Source organism: Mytilus edulis, chromosome 14 (genome assembly GCF_963676685.1).
Source record: "Mytilus edulis chromosome 14, xbMytEdul2.2, whole genome shotgun sequence".
NCBI lineage: Eukaryota > Metazoa > Mollusca > Bivalvia > Mytilida > Mytilidae > Mytilus > Mytilus edulis.
Genome location: NC_092357.1, coordinates 21,989,634 through 22,006,397, shown reverse-complemented (window position 1 = coordinate 22,006,397; position 16,764 = coordinate 21,989,634). Strand labels below are relative to the sequence as shown.

Genomic DNA, 16,764 nt, shown 5'->3' with positions numbered 1-16,764 from the left:
ATAAAGAAATATATTCATCATACAGAAAAATGATTTAATATACAGAAACTATGTCATTATACAGAAAATTGATTTAATATACAGAAACTGAATAAATATACAGAAACTGAATAAATATACAGAAACTGAATAAATATACAGAAACTCAATAAGTATACAGAAACTGAATAAATATACAGAAACATATTCAGTATGAAAGAAACTTCTTTCATATTCACAATCTTATTCGAAGGGGCACTAGCAACTAAATATATGATAAAATATAAAATCAGATTATATTGGTTCAATCATTAATAAAATAGTAAAATAATATATATCGCTTTAGTTAGAGATACTGCATGCTAGTGCCCTTTTTAAGTATGTACAGAAAATAATTCACCTACCTTGTTTGCAAGTTTTTCTGTCATTGTTGAGTTCATACCCAAAAAAACATCGACAGTTATAACTCCCTACATTATTTACACAGTCTTGTTCACAATCATCAGACTCTGATGTGCACTCATCTACATCTGTAGTATATCAAAGATCTTTTAATTAAGATCTATCACTACAAACTATGTAACAAAACAAATTCATTGCCAGCAATGTCTTCATGTTATATCTTAATATTTTTGTTATTTAGAATATTTATTATAAACGGAAGATTATCTTTCAGTGTTTCAGGTTTTATTCACAATTAATATTTATAGATTTAAGATGATTTGGAGTCTGAAATACTGTATAAACAATAGCCTATTGTTGAAAACAATTATTTTGTCTCTCTAGAAGTCTTTTTTGGGATATTTTAGTCATTGAGTATGTTTTGTCTCAGTGTATGTACCCAAACTGGTCAAATTTATTTTATTTGGGTGAAAGCCAACACATGGCATATCATGAATGAGGGATACATATGTTCAATTTTTAAATGATAATATAGAATATCAATAAAATTGGACAAGTGACTGATATTAATAATTGCTATAACTAGGTTTGAAGAAAATGTTACACTTTGTGTTATATTTTGTTAAGCTGTCGATTGGTATCTCTTTAAATATAAACTACATTTTGCTCTATTTTTTTACCACTTGATAGTTATGACTTTGTTTTCTTTCTTCAAGTTGACTATCAAGTGTTTAAAAATTGCCCTCAACAGGCTATTAAACATATAAAATTGAACAATATTTTGGTTAACGATGTAACTATCGACCCCAGCAAAATTATGAACTACTAAGTAGCTGGACTAAGAACAGATGCAATCTCAACAATTTTCCAAAAACTTGCTTTTTAGAATAGGAACTAGGGATGCCACTCCGGAATCTGCTCCACTTGATTTGAACAATGAACTAAAATTTGTGTATGGTGTCACATTTGAATCTTTTAAAACCTTAGAACTCAAGGCATTACTACTGTGAATTGTACAGATATATTGGACTTCTTCTCTGATAGTTTATGTTTTACGTTTATAATCATACCTTCACATTCGTATGTATTTTTTGTTTGGTAGCCAGTGTTACATCTACAGGTATATCCACCATCTGTATTTTGACATGTTGAAATCGTTGCTGAACAATTGTTTGTTGTTGCACTGCTACATTCATTTATATCTAAAATTAAGCATACACATGGGACAAGATCTGATAATATTATTAACCTATCTTGGTGCCCGAAATTTGAGCTGTACAATCAAATTAATAACAAACCAATAAAACACGATTAATGATTAGAATGATTAGAATGGTCAAATAACAATCAAACAAATACATGGTATATATAAATATATTCAAGAGTCTATCCTTAATAGAAGAAAATTATATGGCCTTCCTTTCAAATCACTGAAGATACATGATTGAAATCTAGATATGGTGTACATATTTTTGAACCTCATGTTTGTAGGATACCGTCTTTTTCAAAGGATTTTTGTTTTCTGTTTGGTTATAATTTAATAATAAGATCCAATTTATTACATGTTGTGATCTGTGTATACGGCAATCGCAATTGCAGTCAGTCGGGTTTAAGAAGACAAGTAGTTTGACCTGCTAGTCAAATGTGCTTTGTTAAAATACACTTTTGGACTTGTTTGTGCTGTATTTGTACCCCACTACTAATTAATTTTGTATGTACACGTATAGCAATTGCCTTTTTTATCCAACGCAATTATGTGTTTGAACGTTGTTTTCAATTCAGACTTATAAATATATATAATAAATGTAATACATTGTGGTAGCAGACTCTATTGATATAAAATACGAGTAGTGTACCATTAATAATAAAATGTTTGAAACTGTGTTTTTAATTTTTCAAAATTGAAACCAGCTTACTTAACTTCTTAAATCTTATCCTGCAGTTTGGACATTATAACAAAGACCTTTCTTTTTGGTCTTGAAAGTAGTACAACAAAGCTGGTTTTAAACCAAACCATTGATACTTGTTTTAATGCAACAAATACACCATTACATCTAGTTAAACTAGCATTCAAGACAGAAAAGAAGAGTACAACAAAAACAATTACACCTGTTCTAAAATTGACTTGAGTTTTTATTTATACAAGCATAACATTTAAGTAGTACTACGTAGGTACAACCAATAAAAGATGGACTCGTTCTCCAATATGTGTTTACATAATAATTTACAATACATAATGAACATAATATTTACCTGCGCAGGGAACGCTGTCGTCTGCAGACACCTTTTCATAACCAGCTCTACAGTTACATTCATATCCGCCATCTTCGTTTACACAACTCTTGTCGTCAGATTGACATATTCCTGGAGTATCTTCACATTCATCGACATCAACGTCACAATTAGTTCCAGTCCAGGCACTATTACAAACACATCCACGACTAGGATCACACCTTAATGCGCCTGGTCCACAGCTACATTGACTTGCACAGTTGTCACCATAAAATGGACTCACACAGGCTGTCACAAAATAGAACATGCTTTTACAAATAATAAACACAAAACATAGTAAATCAGATTGGACTTGTGTTACAAATGTACTTTCTCATCACCTTAGATTTTGAGAGACTGTCAAAAGTGTATAAATTCGTTTTTATGTTTCCCCCCTCTTTTGATCTTTTACTGCTGATAATTTGTTTATTTACGGTACTTAATTAAATTTCCCCGAAATCAAATATGTTATGAAGTATTGATCACTATACATATTTTTGTACAAGAAAAACATAAGAATTACTATCAATATTATGCTTAGTCTTTTGCCAAGTATGTATTTATATATGTCTATACAATGATTGTTTTTTTAAAGGTTTAATTTGCAATAAAACACTTTCATTTTAAACGAACTAATTTGTTCAACTATGTGATGGGCAATATAATTTAGAATAAACGAGGAATCTGTCCATGGCACAACTGATGTCCCCTTGCATAAAATGTTTTAAAGGAAAATAAATGAAGAAAAGTAAAAATAATGCAACAAAAATGTGTACCTGATTTTAGTTTTGTGCTTAAAGTATAGTGTATAAATTTCATAACATTTGGGTGGGGCAAATTGAAATTAGAGAACCGAAACAGCAATTTGTTCATTTGAAAAGACGCTTAACTTTATGACATACAAATTTGAACTTGATCTGTTGTACGAGGTAATAACCATTGTTTAAAAGTTTTATAACATGTTAGTTAGGCAAATTCTATATTGAGAACAGAAAAGAAAAAAATCAACAATATTCAATCTGTGAGGGAGCATAAGAAAAAAAATGCATTATTAGTGATCTTAATTGATTTGATGGGTTGTTCTTTTTACTTTTCTTGTCTTTTAAGGCTCTATGAAGGATAGTGTATTACTATCAGACTAATATATATTCAATAAAGAGAGATAGTCATGAGATATGTGCATCATGACAATCAAATATTCAAGTTCAGACATTATTTGTTTTTATAATTTTCACCTGAACAAGAAGTTTTATCAGCATTTAATTTGAAGCCTGTATAACAGGAACAAGTATAGCTCCCAACAGTATCCTGACAAGTCTGTGTACATACATTAGCGTCACATTCATTTATATCTGAAATATTAAATTATCAATTGTTGCAGGAAGATTGCTACATGTACAATTTTACTTATACTAATATAAGAAGATATGTGGTATGAGTGCCATTGAGATAACTCTCCATTCAAGTCACAATTTGTCAAAAGAAAATCGTCATTGGTCTTCAATGCAGTGCCTTGGATCACACTGAAAAGCTGGCTATAAAGCATTTTAAAGTTTTGCCATATAACAGGAATTTTAATTTCATGTTTAAGTATATCACACTAGGTGACAAAGATAAAGCAATGTATATATATATACATGCCAGCATATGTTATTCTTTCTGAAGGTTTGTGAATATATAAATATCAGATCTGATATATACATATTGCTGTTTGACAATCAAAATGCATAAATTATATTCTGCTTTTCTGGTTGTGGCCTTTTGCAAATCTAACTTTTTCATTGTACTAAACAAATCGAGGTGTGTGGTTCGGTGGTGTTAATTGGTTTAATACTGTCATCAATTCATAAATTTATAAAGTAAATTGGTTATAGTTATTATTTTTGGTATGAATATAGCCCTTGGGCCTTTCCCTTTGTCAAGTTGTAATAATTACTGATTTACTATACATTTTGACCTTATTTATTGCCGAAGACTGGATAGCGATCTTAAGTTGCTCAACATTAGGTTATGATGTCTATGGATGAAGTTTTGTGCATTGGCAACCATACCATAGTTTTAGTTTATTATAACACTTACTAGAACAATTGCCGCTACTGATATGAAGTAGATACCCTTCAGGACAAATACACTGCCAGGTTCCTGGATTTGTAGTGTTATCACAACCATAACTACAAGTTAAATTCTGCAGTGCACAGACATCAAATATTGCTGGAAAGATGAAAAAAATTAAACAACCAGTAATATGAAGATTTGACTATAAACAAGAAGATAATGACTTGGTAAAGTATATCATGTATATTGAAACATTGATTCAACATTATCGGATTTTAAATTATAATGTTATCTTCAAATATAAGTAAATCTTTAAGTTGTGTAATCAAGCTTGTATATTTTGCATTTCTAAATAGCCCACTTCCCCTTCTTATCAGGCAATTGCAGGGAAAACAATTAACTGTTAGAAAATGTGTCAAGACACTCAGGAAATTTCAAATCGTGTGTGCAGTACATGTATTTCCATGAAAAAAATAGTTTTTCGTCAATAAATAGTTGTTGTAATTGCTTGTAAGAGATTCTAGAATACTTCACGAGTGTTAAAAGTAGTCAAAATCACAACAAAAAAAAACAGTTTAGGAACTTGTATATGTTTAAAATACAATTTCTAACAGCATGTGTAAATGACATTAAATACGGGGAGAGTGTACTTGAAACCACATTGCAAACAGATTTATCTTTGCATACAATCATTTTTAACATATCTTTCACATTAACGTTTGAAGGATCTTATACATGCGTCTTTATAAAACACAAAAATAGAACGAACAACGGATGGTATGATATTGATTTCAATGGGTTACTTTGATTTCCCAGTGAAATAAGAACCGATAATTTCACATGCAAAATGAACGTGGTTATTCCCCGAGGTCATCATTAACTTGGTAGCTTTATGCATGATGAATACAAAAAAAAAACAAAGAACAAACCGGCAGGGACGTCGCCCGGGTTACCAAGGTCCTCTTTTGCTGCACGGAACACTGCAGCATTTGATTTGTGTGTTCCACGGAATATCTTCCGGGATACCCCTGATTTGACGTACGTTCAGCCAGAAGGTGATTACTACTTTAAAAATTCAGATACTTTTCATAAATTAAAGCCATGTTCCGTTAATATTTTCGACTGTTTGAATACACCTGCTACAAGTGATTCAACACCTATCATTTCTTCTTGTAAACACAAAAAAGGAAAAGGAGCACGTGTAAGACATGTAACATGTAATCACGACTCCTGATTTCACCAGTAACTTAACAGGAAAAACGTATTATACTAAATCTTTCGAGCCTCTGGACTGTTCCACGTACAATGTAGTGTACGGAATCGAATGTACTTTGTGTGGACTACTCTATGTTGGTGAAACTTGACAAACTTTACGTAAAAGGATGAATCAACACCGGTCTGATAATAAAGACCCGCAATTCAGGGTTCTTTATAACCATTTTAATCAACCGGACCATGATCCTTCGTTATCTATGAAAGTACGCATCATTGAGAAAATTTATCACCACACAAACAGCCCTGTACTTAGTACTGCTTTCCGAAAAGATAGAGAAAATTTCTGGATAAGGGAACTAGGTACTGTAATGTCATATGGTTGCAATGATAATGTGAAAGGATTAGGAAATTTGTCAAGGCCAGCCTGTAGTGATTTTAATGTAATGAGTTTATTTAATACTACCTTGCGAAACCAACGTAGTCATGGACAAAAACGTTACCATCGGCCTAATGTAAAAAAGTCTTCCAAATCTAGATCGGCCTCTGGAAGCTTTAATGATCTTCTTTCTCATTTACATCATCCATTAGGGTTACATTGTATTAGAACTATTATTTTTTCACTGCCTGTTAGTTTTCTAAAATGTTTGAGAGATAATGCACTTGACAAAGGAGGCACCAATAAATTTTCTCCAATATACAGACTTGTCAGTATAATTTGTGATGTAGCTCTTTTCCGTCTCTTTAAACCAGTAAGATCGGAACCTTTAAATGAGGAAAAGAGGAAATTCCTTCTTGTTTACTTTACCAATAGAGAAATTGATGCAATCAACATCAGCAACGTTCTACGTCACAAGGAGGTAACATCTAATATTCCTATTTATTTTCAAAATCAGTCTGTTCCTATTGTATCCTACAGTTACACCAAAACCATTGCACCCAAAATATTTAACTATAAACAAGCATTACAGGACCTTGATTTAGAACAATACCTAAAACAACCTCTGACATGTGACTGTCCCCACTCGCCTTACAATTAAAGCCCCTCTGGCCATGTTATTACTGGGGATCTAAACATAATTCAGCATGAAAATCTCCAAAAGGCGATTTCTCGTGGTCCTAAGTTTAGAGAACCCCAACACATCAATTGGAACCATAACTTCAAAATAATTATGGATTCCATTGAGGACTACACCAGAGCATGGGCTAAACGAGAAAAAGTTCAACTGGACACTTTGTCAGAATGTGTCAAAACAGATATACTGTGAAACTGTTTACTCGCGTAGTGGTATTAACCATATGTGGATTCTTAAAAACTCTAAAGAACTTCTGGATAATTTTAAATCTCGGTCTTTTTCTGAAATTAGTTCTATCAAAATTTTTGATTTTTCAACCTTGTATACAACCATTCCCCATGTGAAATTGAAAAACCGTCTAAAAGAAAGATCAATGAAACCAGGTTATTTAATTTCACTTTCAGATATATTGATGATGTTCTTTCCATTAACAATCCCAACTTTTCTGATTGGATTCCATTAATATACCCACCAGAACTAGAAATTAAAAAGACAACAGACACGGCTTCCTCCGCCTCATTTTTAGACTTATACCTCGAATTTGACATACACAGTCATCGAAGTACCAGAATCTATGACAAACGAGACGATTTTAATTACCAACTTCACCTGCATACACATTTCCAAACTTATTCGATATTCAAGAGCTTGCAGCTCTTATTCAGACTTTGTAAAACGTCACCAGTGTCTGAGCAGAAAGTTGATGAACCAGGGGTATGTCAAAGAACGTCTCGTCCTTTTTCTAAAAAAAAGTTCATCGGAAGGTACCAATAACTTGTTGATAAATATTCCGTATCAACTTCACTAATAATACAAGATGGTCTTGAAGTATAGATTTTGCGTACTGACGTTGGTTATCATCTTAATAACGTGTTACAGTATTCTTTTATTTGTCTTTATTAATATCACTTTTACTGTTAAGTCAGTTTTTGAGATATTCATTTGACGTGACTCTGTGCTTAAGTAAAACATCATACTTTGAACGACAAAATTATTTCATTTATTAATATTACTTTTACTTATGGATCTTGCCATACTTTGAATGACAAAACTATTTTATTCATTAATACTACTTTTTCTGTTAAGCCAGCTTTTTATGATTTACATTGGACGTGACTATGTATTTGTGTATCCCGTCATACTTTAAAAAACACAATTATTTTATTTATTATTATTACTTTTCTGTTAAGTCTGTTTTTTGTTATATTTACTTAACATGACACTGCATTTATGTATGCCGTCATACTTTGAACGAAAAAATTATTTTATGTCTACCTGTGCGAATTTCAAACGCGCAATTTTACACCAGTACTGGCAATTTTCCATCCTTTACGGGTAGACTTTACATAGATAAATAAAATCGTATAAGATAAGCAAAATGAGGATGTTAAATTTGATGTATGCTTTTTTGTGCTTCTTCGTTACATTTGTTGTTTTTATAGTGATTCAGATGCTAACACAATGTTGACTGCTGTACCCCTATTTTTGACATTTTTACTTTTTGAGTATGTTTGTTTCGTCCACGCATCGTTAACAATGTAATGGAATTTGATTCGACTGTCATACAAGTGAGGGGTTTAGCTAGCTATAAAACCAGGTTCAATCCACCATTTTCTACATTAGAAAATGCCTGTACCAAGTCAGGAATATGACAGTTGTTATCCATTCGTTTGATGTGTTTGGACTTTTGATTTTGCCTTTTGATTTTGGACTTTCCTTTTTGAATTTTCCTCGGAGTTCAGTATTTTTGTGTTTTTACTTTTTATGACCGAATAACACTGATAATTTGCATATATTTCTCTATTTGAATTCTTCGAAAAGTTTTTCTTTGAACATTAAGACTCTTTCCCCTTTTTGTTTTGTTAATTGCAAATAAATTTCAGTTTATTTGATGCAATGCAGTGAAAAGAAATTAGTGATTTGTAGGGAAGAATTAATTTTTTGAATATATCAGTTTATATTTGATAATAAATAAAAATTAAATATTAATTATGTATTAGGTAAATTCAATTATTAGTTTTAAAATTGATAAGATGGCTCTTTACAGTTTCAATAACACACATGGCGACACATTAACAAACCTTGCTAATATGCTGTTTTTTTCTCTTATTTCTTGCTTATCGTACTCTATAGTGAGCACCATTTCTTGCATGTTTAATTTAGGAAAATAAAATTATGTACTATACAAGCCTTTGTTCTGTATGATAATACGTTCACAAAACTTTCTCAATATTCACCTGATAAAAGTAACATATAATTTTCATTTTCAAATATAATAAACAAAATGAGAAATTCATCTAACACAGTGACCTAAATACAATACACTGGCCTCCTATTTTTAGTTGAAGTGGTGATTAATGTTCCAAATTAAACTTACTTTGGTTACATTTACCGTCAGCTAGTATCTCAAATCCATACACACAACTACATGTAAAGCTTCCATCACTATTAGCACATATCTGTTCACAACCACTTGTCCTTTCAGTGCATTCGTCAATGTCTTTGAAAATATACTTAAGTATTTTGAATTCATTATAGGTTAACTTGATTACATCATTGAATTTTTTAAAGTTTATAATTTATTGTAATTATCAGTTCTCTATATCGCATTGGTCAACATTTAAATAAGATATTATGTTACCTTGAAATGATATCGTTTTATAAACTTGTAAATTTAAACGGTGTAGCAGTGTGATACAAACAACGTTTTTTGTAGTTTATTGGACTATAGTACTTTCTAAAAAAATATATATTTTAAAATAAATTCATAAGAGAAACACACTTTATTGATTTTTAAGCTGAATAAATTACCGAAAGGGAAGCTTCTGTACACACGAGCTTAAATCTCTTGTTTTCAAACTCCAGACTTAAACATCTGTATTAACTGTTGTGGTTTATTTATCTTTCACATAAACAAAGTCATTTATATGATAGAGTCTAAAATTTAACGTTTGTTATCGTTGTACATACCTTGACATTCCGAACCTACTTTTCGGAATCCTTCTAGACAGATGCATGTAAAGCTTCCATCTGTGTTTGTACAGTTACTGTTCGCTGGACAGTTATCTATTCCATCTAAACATTCATTTATATCTGAAAATGAAAGTGTCATTTTACTTGCACCAATCTTTCAAAGTTGTCATTCAATACTGACCGACTTTTAAAACGCAACACTAATTTTGTTGATTTATTTAACAAATCATGTTTGATCTTCATACAAGTATTATGCATGCTTATTTTCCTTCTTCCTCTTTCAAAAAATCAACATTTGATTTACCTGACGTAATTGATCATACCGGGTTATTGAGATCGCATGAAACAGTTCTTTCAATCCTTGGCCACACTTAAATCAGTTAAAAAAAAGTTGCATCTCCATATTGCCAAGACGGAGGAATTAAAAAACGGAATCAACCCATTAGAATACTGCAAACAGGAAAACGTAAATGTGCTGCAACCAAACAATTTGACTTCAGAAACTCGTCTTACTGTCCTTCCAACAATACACCTTATCGCTATTTGTCCGCCATTACTGGATATCACACAGGTTCTCGTAAAATTTTGACGTCATAAAACAAAATATCTGACGCCACAATGGAAAAAAGATTGTTGTATGCGTCAAAAGTTCAAGCGGCCGGGTCAGCCGGGATTAGCGATAAGGTGTATGATACCGGTAGACGGTGTTTGTTGAAGACTATCAATGACCAGATCGATGTATAGTGAAAATTCTACGTCAATAGAATTTGATTATGCAACGTCATTTGCGAGACCGATATAAGGCCGCAAAGTCAACTGCTTATCAAATTGGTGAATGCCATTTTGCACAGGTTTATGCCATAAATGTTTCTTATTTACTGAACTGCCGAAGAATTGACTGCAGAAAAACATTTGAAGCTTAAAAGTTTCAACCACATAATTGCCAAAACCCTTCGTATCGGATGGCACAAGTGCAAAATCAGAAGGTCCAAAACAGAACACAAAACATGCCGAACAGAAATGGTTGACCTTTCTGACACTCAATTTTGCGTTTGTTATAAGCAGTCATTGCGTTTGACGGTGACACGTTCAATGGTATGTGGAAAACCAGGGATTCAGTGTATACGACACTATTTGAACATTGAAAATGACGTAATCAATTCCACTTTCGAACTGATTTTTTTTTAAACATTGAAGAAATGAAAGATCTTTCTGTTCATAAGATTGTTTACAAAAAATTGCTTATGTAAAAATGGGAATTTAAAAGATTAATCTAGTGTTGCGTTTCTAAAGTCGTGCAGTATATTTTATTTTCTGCTCATGAGAAAAAAAGTAGGAAAATACTAAGGGAAGAATATAACACTGTGGATCGATGATATAATATATTAAAAAGAAATCACGCTGAATTGATTCAAAAAGAGTTTGCGTGGAAAAGACTTGTTGAAATTGAAGTATTCATTTTGTACCTTTACTGTTTAAAATTATAATGAAATGTATTCCGTTTAAATGATTTTTAATCAATCAATCTCCATGTTTACCTTCACATTTTTCATCATCTGTAATAGTATAGCCTGCTGGACAATTAGAACAGTTGTAACCACGACCAGCTAGTACTTCATCAGGTGGTGATAAATCTATACAGGTACGTCCTAAAGCACATGGGTCATCAGCACAATGATCTGTATTAATATCACAATCATCACCTGAAAAATGGAAGGAATAAATATATAGAGGTACGTCCTAAAGCACATATTTTTTCATCACAACCATCTGTATTGATATCACAATCACATCATGAAAAAGGGAAGAAATAAGTATATACAGGTACGTCCTAAACCACATAGATTTTCAGCACAACCATCTGTATTATTATCACAATCATCACCTGAAAAAGGGAAGCAATAAAGGTTTATATTGATGAATTGTACATGTGACTGTCGATATGTCTGGTATCCCATACAAAGCACACGGAACATGTGTTTGTTTTTTCTTAACTAAGGTACACACCTACACAGTAGTTAGTCAATCAGCTGCTTTTATTGTCTGTTTTCTAAAATACTTTAATTTTTTGAGGGGGAAAAAAGCAAAATTAGACATATACGGAAATAGTTCTTTTCGATGAATAAACTGGTGTCTTTTATATGTGATTTTAGTCGGATAATTCCTCTCAACAGTTTTTAACATTGATTTGACCAAAATTGTATACAATTAAATTGTGATAGCACGTTTAACTGAGTTCAGTTTGACTATCTGACAAGATGGAATCTGAAATCAAATATCATCTACAAATGTATATTTAAAACATGTCCTTACCAGACCAACCAGTTGTACAGTTACATGAGGCTATCAGATAGTTTGGATTGGATTCATTTCTAAGATTGTCATAGTCACATGTTCCTTGGTCACCTGAACATCCACTACATGCCATTATCACCACCTCTATAGCATCAGCTGTTAAACCATCACTGTCCACTGTTGTTACCCTGTGAATATAGAAACGAAGATGTGGTAGGATTGTCAATGAGACAACTCTCTACAAGAGACCAAATGACACAGAAATGAACAACTATAGGTCATTGTACGGCCTTTAACAATGATCAAAGTTAATACCGTATAGATAATATAACACCCCGAAATGACATGTGTAACGAGAAGACTAAAGGCCTTATTCAGGTTATTTATGTACAAAAAATAAAAATTATGTAAAATTATAACACATTGATATATACAATTTAATTAAAGTCTGAAAGCAAACTAATATTCAAATAAAAATAATAACATTCTGAAACTGAAATACAAAATGTATAAACTAAAATTAATTAGAAAATGATATCGTTTTCTTTCATTTTAACTTATTATTTAAATGAAAATGGTACGCAAATACAAACGTTTCCCTTTTTATATAGCGCAGGCAACCTTCTTGGCATTTTGGGTCCTCTATTTAGGATAATAACTCCTTCAGGGGCCGATTTACAATTTATATCATTTGTCATATTTGTAGATCTTCTTATGCAAAAAATTATTGCTATTTAGAGTTTACTTCTATCTTTAATAATATTCAAGATAAAAACAAAAAAACTGCAAACTTCCATAAAATTATCAATTCAGGGGCAGCAATCAAACAACGAATTGTCTGATTCGTCTGAAAATTTAAAGGCAGATAGATCTCAACATGATAGAGGAGAAGATTTTTGTAAAAGTTGACGATGACAAGAACGACGTCGACACATGACGGAGGACGGACAATGGATGCCGAGTGATGAGACACACTACCTTGGCCTTTCGGTCCAAGTGATCTGAAAGGCGATCATGCATGAATACCATATTGCGTCACATATTAAGAAAGCAACTTTTTGTCAAATCATTAAAAAAGGAAGGATACAGTCATAAAAGAAACAGATTCCTACACTGCAACAAATGTGTAATGATTTTTCTCTATTTGAGACGGATAAATTTATATATTTTAAGCTTAAGGCTTGCCTAGCTTTTATAAATAATTCAAATTCAAAAGGAAAATATCGTAATACACAAGTAAGAAAAAGTGTACACGTACGTAATGAATACCAAATAATTACATGCTGCATTAAACATAGAACGTCCAAATTTTTTCAATCCTAAACCCCATAATTTCCTAAAAACAAAATGTCTACTAAATTCACCTGATTTTTTCTGTATTAAGATTTGCAGGTGTCCACGTTAATGTCAGATTTCCTGTGGAATTATCAGATGTGAAAGTGCCTTCACCTGGCTGATCTATTATACTGTATCTAAAATCTGCTTTATCATCATGACCAGTGAAGTTTAAAACTATAGATTGATTTACTACTACTTTGATAGATTCTTGTCCACTTATTTCTGGTGCCTCATTTTCTAGAAGATAATGAAATAGTTGAATAATATTATAATAACAGAATCATCAAAAGTAGAATCGATCACTAGACAAAAAGTCTATATAAAACTATACAAAAAACAGAAAATGCAGAAAGAATTGAGGAATACCAACCCCAATGACTTTAAAGGAGTTCAGGTAAGTTAACTCTTATTATATCAATAATGTTAAAAACTGATCATGTCGTCATGTTTATTTTTTTCATCACATTTTATCAAGTTGTATTGAACATTATTATCATACGTGACTTTTTATACTAATGTATGCAATGTATATGTTTGCATTTTGTTTGATTTCTCATGATGAGGTCCTCAGGGAAGATTAGTTACATGTATATAGCTAACTGTGTAACCCTCTTAAAATAAAGTATTGTTGTTGTTGTTGTTATTATGCCAGTTCCAGGATACAGTAGATAGTTGAATCTGTCATGTAACTTTCATCAACACCAAATTGTAAGCTTAAAAAGGGCTTAGAAATGTAATAGTCCAAAGATACAGGCACGCCTTATATCTGGTAAATGATGTCATACAGTTATGATATGAACAATTGATGAAAACACATTTTAAAATATTACATTGTTTCAGTAAAAAAAAATGTTTTACCAAATGAATCCTAAGTGAAGTATTTGTGATGAAAACAGTCAAAATAGGACTTCCCCTTTTTGTAGATAATACTTAATTTATAAATTGTATGCATAACAAGAGGCTGTCACAACGACAGCAAACCGGATTTATTAACATTTATTTGTGTCCTGGCAATATCACAAGAACCATTACTGATGAATGGTGAAAGTGAAAATCGTCAATATCAAATTTGACCTCCATTTTGTCATCAGTATCAACATATTAAAATTTGAAAAGCTTAGATTGAAAGGTTCATGAGTAAATGCAACAACGTGAATGGAAACGCCATTTTACGATCTTTCAAGAACCATAACTCCTGAACGGTAAAAGTCATTATTGAACTTGACCTCTATTTTGTCATCAGTAACATCATATTAAAATTTCAAAAGCTTTGGTTGAATGGTTCATGAGAAAATGCACGGACACGACGGGAAACACCATTTTTCAATCTTTCAAGAACCATTACTCCTGAACGGTAAAAGTCAAAATCGTCATTATTGAACTTGACCTCCATTTTGTCATCAGTAACAGCATATTAAAATTTCGGAAGCTTTGGTAGAACAGTTCATGCATAAATGCACGGACACGACTGGAAACTCCATTTTTCAATCTTTCAAGAACCACAACTCCCGAACGGTAAAAGTCAAAATCGTCATCATTGAACTTGACCTCCATTCTGTCATCAGTAACAACATATTAAAATCTGGGAAGCTTTGGTAGAACAGTTCATGCGTTAATGCACAAACACGACTGGAAACTCCATTTTTCAATCTTTCAAGAACCATAACTCCTGAACGGTAAAAGTCAAAATCGCCATTATTGAACTTGACCTTCTTATAGTTGTCAGTAATAACATATTACAATTTTAAAAGCTTTGATTGAACAGTTCATGAGTTAATGCACGGACAACATTTGATTGCCGTCCGCCCGCCCTCCCGCCGTACATCCCCAAATCAATAACCGACATTTTTGTCACAAAAATCCGGTTAAAAAGTAAAATGACAAAAAAATGAACTCCGAGGAAAATTCAAAAAGCTCAAACACATCAAACGAATGGATAGCAACTGTCACATTCCTGACTTGGTACATCATGTTCGTATGTAATGTAGATAATGGTGGATTGAACCTAGGTCTATACTGAACCTCTCACTTGTGTGACAGTCGCATCGTTAACAAAACAGACAGAAACAATAGGTACAAATATCAAAAATAGGGGTACAGCAGTCAACATTGTGTTATCATTTTAATCACTATAAAAAGAAACAAATGCATTGATGACCCTTTTGCGGCCTTTGGCTGTTGTCTGTTATATGGTCGGATTGTTGTCTCTTTGAATCATTCCCCATTTCCATTCTCAATTTTATGTAACAAAAAAGCACAAAACAGGAAAATATCAAATTTAACAACCTCATTTTGCCTTTTTATAATAAGATTTTATCTATATAAATATAAATATAATTATAAATACATATATATATCTGAGGCCATTTTCAAGATTTATCTATTATCACCGGGTACACACAAAAGTAAAATATTTGAAATTCAAGGATATTTATAAGAACCAAAACAGAAAAATACCATCAAGAAAATGTTGAATGAATTGATCGCAACTCGATCTGTAAATATCTTTCCTCTTCCGAATTCCTATTCTAATGTGAGAAGACATAACATGTACTTATATGATTTAATCAAATAAAGGCAACAGTAATATAAAATATTCGAATAAAAGATTTTGTCATTGTCGAGCATAGTAGAAAAGAGGGGATATGATGTTTTGGACATAACATAAATAACTACACAAAATTCCCAAAACCTTGGCTAGTATTGCTGTCCTTCAATTCAAAGATTGAGACATTCAACAATCTTAAATTGAATTAAACGCTTACATCTCAAAACATTTGTTATACTGTCTTTAAAGTTTAGAAATAAAAAAAAGAACTAACGTAATTGTGTAGTTTCAGACTCAGCCTCCGCATTTGTTATTTGAGTATCATCAGCAAATGATTGATCACCGGTTGCCAGGTAATCAAAGATACAAGCTTTATATTGGTCACTCTTGCCACCACAGACGGTATAGGCTAACTGGAGTGTACTATTATCAAATTCATCAATAAAGATTGGAACAAAATCTTGGTGACTGTAATCAGCCCAGGATTTCCCATCAGTGTAATAAAATATTGAATTATCTGAAGTTGTCTCCCCTACAATGAAAACATGTAATATTATATTAAAACAGATACCTCACAGTAAAAGTTATTGAATAGTGCAGTTTAATAGACATAAG

At 31.9% G+C, this 16,764-nt stretch overlaps 1 protein-coding gene across 1 annotated transcript in view; it reads right to left on the bottom strand.

Annotated features, from left to right (window-relative positions):
- Positions 1-16,764, bottom strand: part of LOC139504043 (uncharacterized) — an 88,550-nt gene that overhangs the window by 22,429 nt on the left and 49,357 nt on the right. Inside the window, exons 47-57 of the mRNA XM_071294100.1 lie at positions 16,424-16,681; positions 13,628-13,838; positions 12,282-12,451; positions 11,507-11,671; positions 9,966-10,088; positions 9,373-9,495; positions 4,732-4,863; positions 3,888-4,004; positions 2,635-2,901; positions 1,452-1,583; positions 384-509 (exon numbers count right to left, since the gene is read on the bottom strand). Coding sequence (XP_071150201.1) covers positions 384-509; positions 1,452-1,583; positions 2,635-2,901; positions 3,888-4,004; positions 4,732-4,863; positions 9,373-9,495; positions 9,966-10,088; positions 11,507-11,671; positions 12,282-12,451; positions 13,628-13,838; positions 16,424-16,681 — 1,824 coding nt within the window. The remainder of the gene's footprint in view (positions 1-383; positions 510-1,451; positions 1,584-2,634; positions 2,902-3,887; positions 4,005-4,731; positions 4,864-9,372; positions 9,496-9,965; positions 10,089-11,506; positions 11,672-12,281; positions 12,452-13,627; positions 13,839-16,423; positions 16,682-16,764) is intronic.